The sequence below is a fragment of the Macaca mulatta genome, chromosome 5 (assembly GCF_049350105.2).
Source record: "Macaca mulatta isolate MMU2019108-1 chromosome 5, T2T-MMU8v2.0, whole genome shotgun sequence".
NCBI classification, from domain to species: Eukaryota; Metazoa; Chordata; class Mammalia; order Primates; family Cercopithecidae; genus Macaca; species Macaca mulatta.
The window spans coordinates 149,249,886-149,261,708 of NC_133410.1; the positions used below are offsets into that span (position 1 = coordinate 149,249,886).

The window sequence follows — 11,823 nt, forward strand, 5'->3', positions numbered from 1 at the left end:
ACAGTTACTGTACTAATTTACATTCCCAAGTAATGAATAATAGTTTTTTCCCACAACCTTAGAAACAGTTATTCCTCACCAGACATCTTTATTATATACCAAATTCCAGGTATCCTTTTTGTTTTTTCTAATTTTCTTTTTGTCTATTCTTATGTCAATACCAGTTTTTAAAAAGTTGCTTTAAAATAGAATTACCATATGATTCAGCACAAATTAATGCACACTTCTAGGTGTATATCCAAAAGAACTGAAAAGAGGGTCTCAAAGAGACATTTGCACACCCATGTCCACAGCAGTATTATTCACAATAGCCAAAAGGAGGAAGCAACCTAAGTGTCCACTGATAGATGAATAAACAAAATGTGGTATAATACACATAATAAATGATATATAGAACTATTCAGCCTTAAAAAAGGAAGTTCTGCAATATACTATAACATGGATGAACCCTGAGGCATTATGCTAAATGAAATAAGCCAGTCACAAAAGGACAAATTCTGTATCATTCCACTCACGTGAGGTACCTAGAGTAGTCAAACTGATAAACAGAAAGTAAGATGATTACTGCCAGAGGATGAGGGGAGTAGGAAATGGAGAGTTGCTGTTTAATAGGTATAGAGTTTTAGTTTGGCAAGATAAAAAGAGAGATTGGTTCTGGAGATTGGTTGAACATCGATGTGGAATGTATCTGATACTACTAAGTTACAAATGGTTAAGATGGTAAATTTTATTCTATGTATATTTCACTACAATTAAAAACATTTAAAAATATTATTCTAGCAAAAAGTTGCTTTAATAGTTTCTCTTGATCTTTGGTGTCCTGCAATTTCACCATTGCAGAGAATTCTTTATATCAATCCTGCTCAAGAATAAGTATTTCTTGAAACTGAAAATTCAAATAATCCACAATCTTGGAAAGTTCTTAGTTATTACTCTTTGAATACTGCCTGCATCCATTCTCTCTAGTGTCTCTTTTTTGGCACTCCTATTAGATTTATGTTGGAGTTTTTTCATTTATTTAGCTCCTACACTGCATTCTAGTAAATGTCCTCAAATTGAGTATTGTAATCTCAGCCAAATGTGCAGTTCTCAAAACAGTGAATGGAAGATCTCTTTATATAGCTCTTAAAATGATTAAGGCGATGTGTCAGCAAACTGTGCCAGAAGTAAAAAGTCAAGAAACAGGGAGACATAAGGCTTGTCTCTACAGTTCAGGAGACTGTGCCAAAGCCAAAATAATGCATTGCTGTGGATGTCTGCTTTGTACTCAACGAATATTAAAGCAGGATGCCTCTTTGTGTCAAGTGCTAGATTACGATGAGCAGTGTCACGAAGAACACTCTACACTTGATACCGTATGTGTGACCTTGAGCAAGAAACCTATTCACGCTCAGGCTTCAGTTCCTTTCTGTGGGTTGCTGTGAGGCTCCAACGGGGTAAGGTGAGCGAAAATGCTACGCCTCAGTACCACTAGGGTATTTTCTCAATTCTAAAATATTAAGTTGCCACGCACTACAGATTTAATAATAGTTTGGGAGGAGGGGCGTGAGGAGAGGAACATTCCACTAGCGCAACTATAAGCTTTCCGATTTCGGAAATAAGAAAAATATGAAAAAGTCTGCTTTTAGAATTGAGGAACCACGGTGTCGCATTGACTTTCTCTGCTCGGTTCGCAAACGCTCTTTTCTTGAACTTGAATGACTTCTCTGTCGCTCATACCAACCTTTCTCCTGATTTTCCACACTGGGATTCTCACTCCAATTCTCAAGGTTTCCTAAGAGACACGATGAGCCACTTCACCAGGGCGGCGCAGCTTCCTTCTTTACTGTCATTGGCTGTCGCTCTTCCAGGTCCCGCCCACAGCGACCTCAATCCTGATTGGATGTCAGTGTCCTGTGCTTTGAGATTGGACGACTTGGGGGCGGCGGGCAGCTAATGCGCAGGCGTGTTTCCTCGAGTCGTGATTGGCGGGCGGGGTGCCGGGACGGGGCGGGATTCTTCTCACGCACATTCTGTGGGCGGAGTGGGCGGAGCTGCCGGCGTCAGTTGGTTCAAGTGTCCCGGCCTGAGGTGTCTGCTTGATCGCTCCCTCTCCCGGCGCCTCGAGCGGAAGGTGAGGGCCGTCCTGGGCAGCAGAGGGCTTGGCCCCAGGCGACTAGACCTACACCCTTGGTACCTCCGAGAGCCTGGAGGGCGGGGCGGGCTGGACGCGGCCATGCGCACCGGGGGCCCGGGAGGAGCGGTCTTGGGCCTGGGCGTCTGGTGGGCGGCGGAGGCCTGGCTCCCTGCAGAACCCCTGCGCAACCTCTTTTTCTCCTGTTTTCGTTGTCAGGCCCAGGCGTTCTTTGGGAGAAGGGCCTCTCGCGGTCCCTGACGCAGACATCGTGCAGGTTTCTCCCCGCAGCTTCTGGGTCGGGAGCCGCTTTGCAGCCCCCAGCTCTGGAATTGGACTGCGGGAGGGGCGTTTGGGTGGAATGGGACCTGGCTCGCCTGGACCTGCCCGTGGCTGCTCTGCAAGAGCCTGAGAGTTGGGAGGGGAGGCCAAGGTGGGGAAGGAGCCTAGTGAGCCGTAAAATAAGGATTGGAACGTCTTTCCAGGCGGCGAAAGCGGCACCTGGGTTTGTTGGTGAATCGTCTTCTCCCCAGAGTCCTGCTGAACAAGTTTTGGGAAGTAAGGTTTGGAAAGGAGAAAGAGGATACATTCCTGAAAGGCAAGGCTTCTGTTATACAATGTGTCAACCTCAGACTATTACGCAACAATAAGGACAGATGCCATTCCAGGTGTTCCCAACACGCTGTCTATGCCCCAGGACCCAAAGCTATGCCCATGTATTCTGGTACCTGTATCCCTGATTAAAATCAGTGTAGCTAGCCATCCTCTTAAGAGTATAGCTTCCGTTTACATCCTCATTTGGCCAAACAATTCCTTGATCTTGTGGAAAAACTGGATTATTTAACCAGGACAAGTCAAAGCAGAACTTGAACAGAGCTGAACAGACAAATTATATTGAAGTTGACGTAGCCTAAAGGGAATGGGGTTTATCTTGATTTGGTTAGTAAAGATTTCAGAGGAGTTTGACATCAGTGGTAGCAAAATGTTTGGCAAACTTAAGATTAGGGCCATATTAAAGTTTCTTCCATTGCATAATGGAAAAAGCGTGGACGGTGAAGTTAGACCTGGGTTCAAATTCTTGGTAGAGACATTGGCTGTGAAACCTCTGAAACAGCCTTTGTGAAAGATATGTAGCCTTTCTGAAATTTAGTGTCCATATCTGTAAATTGCAATTTCCTTCTGTTGATTTGATGAAATAACATATGCAAAGCATTTAGCACATTAATGCACGAAGATACTATTTTAGCAGTCTTGCTAGTTCTCTAGTATGACAGATGGTGAAATCAATTTTAGATGCAGAAAAGTTGAGTGACTGAAGATGGACGGATATTAGAAAAAGGTCTCAAAATCTGCAGTCTCAGATGTGACAACAGCTGTGGTGAAATGGTGGAAAAAACACTTGGGCATTTGTTGTAGTCTTGGCCCTGTTGCTGACTACTTCTGTGGTCTTCAGTAAGCCATTGTTGTCTTTGGCCTTGATTTATCTGTAAAATGAAGCAGCTGGACCAGATGGTTTTCTTTAAATTCTTTTTGTTGCCCAAATGAGAGCTAAAAGGTAGAGAAGATAATAGCAGACATTTATTGAATACCTACTATGTACTAGGTACTGTTGCAAACACCTTGTATCCACTCATTCTCATAACAAACTCATGAGATACGTATGGTTATTATCCGCATTTTACAAATGAGGAAACTTAAGGCTGAGGTGTTAACCTTGCCCAAGGTTCCAGAGCTTATAAGTTGCAGAGCTAGGATTTGAATCCAGGTAATCTGAGTTCATGTTGTTAATCATCGTGCCAAACTGCCTCTCGAGGAGAGTGATATTGTGGATATTGTATACTATTAGAGATACTATAAAAGAAGATAGGGGAATATTTGGTAAGATGCGCGTCTTTGGTCACAGGTGTGTGTGCATGGCAAAAATTATTTAATTAAATGCATCTTGTCCTAATGTTTGCCACATTTCCTGGTTTGTATTCTCTCTGCGTTCTGCCTCCTGGACTTAAATAATCAAAAAATAATTCTAGATTCCGTTCCACTAACCAAGGCTAGATACCCAAATTTACTGTGATTTTTGAGAAACCTTTAAAAGGTCTGACCTAGGCATACATCAGAGCTGAAGAATCTCAGCGAACCATATCCATTTCTGGGTTAAGGTGATTTAGGATAGGCACAGCAGCCTCAGCACCCCAAATTCATTTCAGTGTTCCCATGCTTCAGCAGACTTGGTCTGAATTTTCTCGTTTTTCATCAGATTTGTGTTTATATGCAGGAGTAGAAGGAGTTGAAAGTGAACTTTTAAGAGCATATTTGACATGGAATTAGATTGATGTTATAGCAACTATAGGTAAAAAAGGATTTTATAGTTGAAAAAGTTGAAAAACTCAGTATTAAGTACCTATTATGATGTAGTACTGTGTTAAATGTAGACTTTGGGCAGTTTGAGGATCAATACTATTTTAAAAGAAAAAATCCGTGGCTAAAATACTTTGACATAAAGAACTCAGCAAGTCTTTTGATCTCATATGTAAAACAAATCAGTTTATTGCCCTAAATCTACTGAAAGACTTTGAATATATATTAATACAATAGTAGCATTTTGAGGTGGGTCTATTTGATCTCATCACGATAAAATACAATTGCTTCTTGTTCTTTTGTTGTGGAGAGGCAGCAGGTAATGCTGTGGTTCACTGTACTAAAGAGTAATGCCCTTATGCCCAGGGCTGCCAGATACAGTGGGCAGGTTTTGCACTGTACAACACTTGGGGTGCAATCTTACATAGACTGTGGTGTGAATTGTACTCTCTCGCGTTGTATATCCTATAGCACTGTTCTTGTGGCACTACTTTTGTGCTCCTGCCTTTGCCCCAATCTTGAGTGTGAGAGTAATTTTTCCTTTAATAAGCCCTCTCCACCCTGTTTTTCTGCTTTTTATTTTCTTTTACTTTTTAAGATGAAGTCACTGTTGCTAAACCACGCATAGGTTTTCTATTGTTTGGATTATATGTGGTCAGAATTTCAGAAACTGGCTTCTTTTTCTTTACGTCTTATATTGGTGAGTTTGGAACACTTGTGCTTTTGCAAACTTTTTGGTTTAATTTAAGTATTAGTCTGAAACATAAGCAAAAGAAGACTTCCCAATCACTCTATTATATCTGACTTCAAAATCAGCTGTGTCATTCTCTGATTATCTGTTGCTTTGGCTTGTATATCTTATAACTCTTCTTAGCTATCATGAAAATATGTTCCAGCTGTAGCCTTAAAAGCATTGGATATGAGAAATTTGAAGCACCTTTAATTTATTATTTAGCAAATACAGTTGCCAAATTGCAGCTTACTCCTGCTGAGCACTCCCACGATCACTTTTGCTTTTGGTTGTTGCCTCTCTCATCTCACTCAGACCTCTTTCAGCCAGATCAGTGGTTGAAATGGTATGAAAAGAGAGTGACTGGAGCACCTGGTTACAAGTGTGCTTCTCTGTCAGGGAAATATCAAATCAAGTTTTCACTAACACTCTTCAATTATAAGAGACATGTTGATTCAATGGAGAGGAATAGTTTTTGGAGTGTGGTCTTTAAATACTACAGTAGGTCGAATAACTTTTAAAAAAAAATTATTGGAAACATTTTAATAATCTGAAATGCAGAGAATCTGAGAAACCATGTGAGAAAGAGGTCGGGCAGAGCAACTTTAAGTGCGGTTTTAGATAAGGGGAAAGATGCTAGAAGACTTGGAGTCGCTTTATTCAGCATCATTAATTGTATACCATTTGTAGTTAATTATTTAATAAATGTTATGCAAGGGATATTACATATTTTTTTCTTTTTTTGAGACGAGTCTCGCTCTGTTGCCCAGGCTGGAGTGCAGTGGTGTGATCTGCAAGCTCCGCCTCCCAGGTTCACGCCATTCTCCTGCCTCAGCCTCCTGAGTAGCTGGGACTACAGGCGCCTACCACCACGCCCAGCTAATTTTATTTTGTATTTTTAGTAGAGATGGGGTTTCACCATGTTAGCCAGGATGGTCTCGATCTTCTGACCTCATGATCTGCCCACCTTGGCCTCCCAAAGTGCTGGGATTACAGGCGTGAGCCACTGCTCCCAGCCCTACATATTTTTTTCTAGACTAGTGAGTGCTATCTTACTTGAACTATAAACTTGAAGTTTGTGTATATGTACACTGGGCACTTTAATTTGAAGTTCATGTTAGTATCTGAAATGTAACAAGATTTATGTAGATGTTCACTGGGCATTTTCAAATTTCATGTTAGTATCTGTAAACAAGATTTGTATTAACAGAAGCTGTGAGAGAATGTGTAATACACTGATACCTCTTTATTGTGATTCTAGTTCTAGTATGTAGATATCCTTATTTAATAGGTCTGCTTTCTACTGTTTAAGATATGGAGGCATAACAATGCCTTGGGCATAGAAGATATTAAATAAATATTTGTTGAAAGAATAACACTGACAAGTCTAGGTCGCTTCAATGTAGTAGATTAGATTGGGTAACAAATCTGTTTTCAGTGATAATCTGGTAACATTATTTACTATATTTTGAACACATTGAATGAAATGATTGTTAGCAATGGAGCAGAACATGTTTTATAGAAATTTTTTGTTCTAATATTTAGAAGTCTTTATTGGAATAATAAAATGTTAGTATTTATTTACTTATTTACATCCTGATTAGTCTGTTTTGATTTTACCCTGACCAGGAGCTGATGAATGGACATTTTTTCATTTATTCCATATTACTATTTTAGATGGTCTAAATAGTAATTTTTCTTTTGAATTTTATTTGTAAAATATTAAAGTGTATGTAAAGCAATACTTTAATGAAGAATATTTGAAAATTTTGTCCTCATCCATACTATCATCCTTAATTTCAGAGCATTTTTTCATTTTCATGTTTTTTATGCATATTTATGTATATTTCATATAATTTACATCAGTGAATATACAGTTTTATACACATTGTTTCATGTACTGTAGTCATAATTATTTTCAGTAGCCACTCTATTAGAAATTATAACTGTACTCAGGAGGCTGAGGAGGGAGGATTGCTTGAGTCTGGGAGTTTAATACAGACTGGGCAACATAGTGAGACCCCCATTTCTAAATAAATAAATAAATAAATAAATAAAAATATATCTTCTTAAAAAGAAAATCACAACTGTAATTTACCAGACTTTGAGTGGGCAGTTATGTTGTTTCTGAGACTTGGTTGTAAATAAGATTGAAGTGATTTTTATGTATATAACTTTCTTTGCATTATTGTCCTTAGCCTAAATTTCCAAGAATAAAATACTTAGTTAAAAAATATTTAAATGTTTTTATGAATCTTATTATCATATTGCTTTCCAAAAAGAGTACATATTTAAAAGTTGTGTCCAATGTTTGCGTATTTGTTTTTCTGTAACTCTTTGCTAGTACTGATCATTACCTCCTTTAAAAAATAATAATTATACGGTGATATTTATGTATTTTTTGATTATCAAGAAGCTTAACATTTTCTCTCACTCAAACTATTTATATCCTTTGCTTATTTACCTATTAGGCATTTATTTTATTCTTAAAAATAGTAAAGCATATGAAAAGTCCTGCTATGTCATATTTAACAAAATCATCCTCCTTTGAAAAATAGGCTTATATTTTATTGCTGTGTGTATCTATATTTCTAAATTTTTCTTATTGTAGACCATTCATCAAGGATTTTGTATCCAAGGCACAAAAGTTTGTTGCCCAAGATGATGAATGCTGACATGGATGGTATGTTCTTCATTTTCTTTTTTGTATACTCCTGGTTTTGTGGATGTTCTGCTTTATTAAGCAATGGAAAGGGCAGAGAAACAATGTTTAGAAGAGTTGGATCTTGGCTAATTCCTTATTTATATCTCATCTAGTGTCAGAAAGGACCAACCAAAGCAGCTTTCATTCCTTAGCTATGAGAGGTTGGCAAGTTATTTTTATCTTCTTTACCTTGGTGTCCTTATCTGCAGTTTGGGGATACAACATTTTATTTCACAGGGCTCTTGTATAAGTCAAGTAAGAATGAATATAAAACATTTTGCAGATTTTTAAGTGCTACTCTACACAAATAGTACCTAATGTTAATTAATAGTAAATTTGAACCTTTATATTACAGCAGTTGATGCTGAAAATCAGGTGGAACTGGAGGAAAAAACAAGACTTATTAATCAAGTGTTGGAACTCCAACACACACTTGAAGGTTAGCTTGCATTTTGTAGTTTGTTTGAATGACAGCCAATTAATTTAACTTGTAAGCATTTATATTGCTAAATTTTGTTAGAATGTATAATTTTTTAAAAGAATGAACTTCAAAGTTTATATATATATGATCTTCCTGCTTTGGTAGTTTAAAGAACAGATACACTTCAGTCAAGTCAAATGGTGTTATTATGCTTCCCTCTTTAAAGCCTAACATAATGCTGGCTAGTGTGAGACTCCCTTTTAAGTCCCCACAATGTGTTACTAAGTCCGCTTTAATAAAGCTTGTTTTAAAGTAGAAATAATGTATTAGCCTTGGAGATTAAAAAGGAATTTACCTGAATTTTTTCATTTTCTAAGTCTTGCATAAAATTAATACTAACACTGAAACATCTTTTGAGTTTTAATGAAATTAAGTGGTTGTGTTTTTGGTGCCACAGTGAGCAGATCATGTCACTCAGAACCTACCACTGACTTACATTTTACAGAGTTAATAAAAGTCATCTGTGACTTCCCTATTAGCTTTCTTTCTTTTTTTTTCTTTTTTTTTGAGATGGAGTTTCACTCCCGTCGCTCAGGTTGGAGTGCAATGGCGCAATCTCGGCTCCCTGCAACCTCTGCCTCCTGGGTTCAAGCGATTCTCCTGTCTCAGCCTCCTGAGCAGCTGAGATTACAGGTGCCTGACACCACGCCTGGCTAATTTTTTGTATTTTTAGTAGAGACAGGGTTTCACTGTGTTGGCCAGGCTGGTCTCAAACTCCTGACCTCATGATCCACCCGCCTTGGCTTCCCAAAGTGCTGGCATAACAGGCGTGAGCCACCATGCCCAGCCAGAATTAACTTCTTATATGATCATCAGGAACTGCATGTGTTGAATGTCTTGATAATGTTACAAGATGATCAGTTGCTTGGAAACTGACTGCCTGTATTCAGTATATGAATTCAATTGTGTTAATCTGATATATATCTTAAACATTTCTAGTAAAGATGTTATGGTTTTATGTTGATAAGACATAAAATGTGAACCAGAATTCACATTTTAAAAACAAAGTTTTTGAAAATTAACTACGCAACATTAATGCTATTTACAAAGAATAACATTTAGCCTAATGTGAAGTATTTTTAGGAATTTGTCTACTAATCTGCACTCAGTTTGTTTACCTTGCTGTCTCTAAAATCTGAATTCTTAAAATTTAAGGATTGTGTTACCTCTTTTAAGAATGAATCCTAAGAATTTTGTAATATGGAATCATTGTCTTTGTTATATTGATAATGGGCATTTTTATTTTTTATAAAGATCTCTCCGCAAGAGTAGATGCAGTTAAGGAAGAAAATCTGAAGCTAAAATCAGAAAACCAAGTTCTTGGACAATATATAGAAAACCTCATGTCAGCTTCTAGTGTTTTTCAAACAACTGACACAAAAAGCAAAAGAAAGTAAGGGATTGACACCCTTCTGTTTTATGGAATTGCTGCTGATCATTTTTTCTTTAAAACTTGGATAGATTCCAAAAGTTACAGTACCTTTGTGGCTTCATTGAATATTTATGAAGAAAATGTCAGATGTAGACAAAAATAACACAATAACAGGAGGCTTCCATAAGTTTGTGTATTATGTTAGTCTATGAAAACGTGCAAATGTATTGTAGAGACTTTATAATTAGAATTGCATATATTTATGAAACTTAAAAGATGAATGTTTTATCGAATTTGTAGGTTTAGCACCGTCTTTTATTATAGGATTAGTAAGATATAGAAGAAAATAACCACCATGTTGTGAAAAAGTGACTAAAATCATGTACTAAATGCACAGCTTTATGTACCCTGTCCACCATCTTGTGCCTCTTTTCCATTTGCCTCTTCCTTCCTATTTCCCTTCCCTTAAGGAAAAAAATTGGTGTCACATTTGTAAAAGTAATTTTAATAGTTAATCATCTCTGAGAGTAACCTGTATTTTCATTGTTGAAACAACCAAAATAAGATACTGTCTCAGCTAGGGTTTGTCATTTGTGTATTTAGTATTAAGATAGGAATGCTAGTGTCTCTTTAATTAATTGGAAATAGATGGAGGCTAAAAATGAAGGTTTTTCTTTGAAACTGAATTAACTTGAGAATATTTGTTGTTAAAAACTTCTTTTTGCACAAAATAACTCATTTTGTATTATCTGAAAATATATAATTTCTGGTCATGTGTATGTTTAAAATAGAAAATTTTGAGGAAAAATGGAAATAGGGTGGAAAAGTACTTGGTAAACAGTAGTAACCAACTTCAAATATTTTCACTCCAGATTTGTGTTTTCTCTGGCACAGAGTAGATCTTTTGGGAAATATATATAATTAAGTTTGACTACCCTTGTGTAAGCCACATCTGGATGAGAACAGTTACAAAGAGTTTGGTCTCTAAGTTGATTCGTACCCAGCAGGTCAACTTTTGCAAAATTCCGTAACAGTGTGTTAGTATTAGAATAGTGAATAAAATGGGAGTTTTACATGTATACTTATTATCTTGCTCAGTATTTTATCTCACTTGTTCTAGAATTTTCTGTAAACCCTGCTACTGGGTTTGAAGAGTTTTAGTCATCCTTTAACAATTTTTAAAAATTTAGCTTGTAGATTCCATTTGGTAAGGAAATCAATAATGGAAGTAATGCTAAAATCTTATAATATGAAAAGAGATCCACTCATATAGCTTATGGTTATTAGATTTGGGCTACTTTTAATCATGGAATAATCTTATGTATTGGTGTAAGAGTTGATGAATGACTTTAGCTGTATGAATATATAATAGTGAAACTGCAAACATTTTGCATCCCTTTTGTGACCTAATTTACAGACATTTGAATTGTGTTGCAGTTCTGCTTTGCTGTTTAATAAAAAGCTATTTCAGAGGTTGTGTGTGTTTTGATATAGTTACCTAAGTAAATGGGGTATTTAGGTTTAGTGGTGTATCCAGGGTTGTTCAATGCCACAGAATAGTGTATCTTATTTAAGTACACAGTTACTGATTATTTAGGGGAATAACATTTTTATTAATAAAACTGTAACTGGTTATCAATATAAATATCATAGATATTAAACATTAATTTAGAGAACAAAAGCAAAGCACTCAAAGGATCCAAGATCTCCAGGGAAAAAGGAAGTTGTATTTTTTAGGGTAGGCTAAGCTACTTTAGCAAGAGACCCAGTGATAAAGAATATAAATACAGAAGTTTCTCTCCCAACTAGTGGTTCCAAGGTCAGCATTGCAGGCTAGCAGCCCTTGTTCACACAGTTACTCAGGGACTTTGGCTGAGGATGGTGCTGCCATTTTAAATCATGGCTTTCAAGTCACTCTAGTGATTACTCATCTAATTTGCAGGAAAAGAGCATGGAAGTGTACATATGCAAGGTTTTATGGGCTGTGCCTGGAAATGGTTCATATATCTTCTTATATTCCAGTGGTGTGGAGACTTAGTTACATCTAGATACAAGAGGAGCTGAGAAA

General features: G+C 37.0%; 1 protein-coding gene across 9 annotated transcripts in view; it reads left to right on the top strand.

The window, feature by feature from the left end:
- Positions 1–11,227, top strand: part of SCOC (short coiled-coil protein) — a 44,708-nt gene extending 33,481 nt beyond the window's left edge. The window contains exons 1-6 of one of the 9 annotated variants that reach the window (XM_078002290.1): positions 2,042–2,113; positions 2,333–2,411; positions 2,599–2,711; positions 7,810–7,881; positions 8,258–8,341; positions 9,638–11,227. In XM_078002290.1, the coding sequence (XP_077858416.1) occupies positions 7,860–7,881; positions 8,258–8,341; positions 9,638–9,780 (249 nt within the window). In that variant the 5' untranslated portion in view covers positions 2,042–2,113; positions 2,333–2,411; positions 2,599–2,711; positions 7,810–7,859 and the 3' untranslated portion in view covers positions 9,781–11,227. Of the gene's footprint in view, positions 1–2,041; positions 2,173–2,332; positions 2,712–7,809; positions 7,882–8,257; positions 8,342–9,637 lie in introns of those variants that run through there. The other 8 variants (XM_078002293.1, XM_078002289.1, XM_078002292.1 and 5 more) reach the window with 8 other exon arrangements.
- The last annotated feature ends 596 nt before the right edge of the window (positions 11,228–11,823 follow it).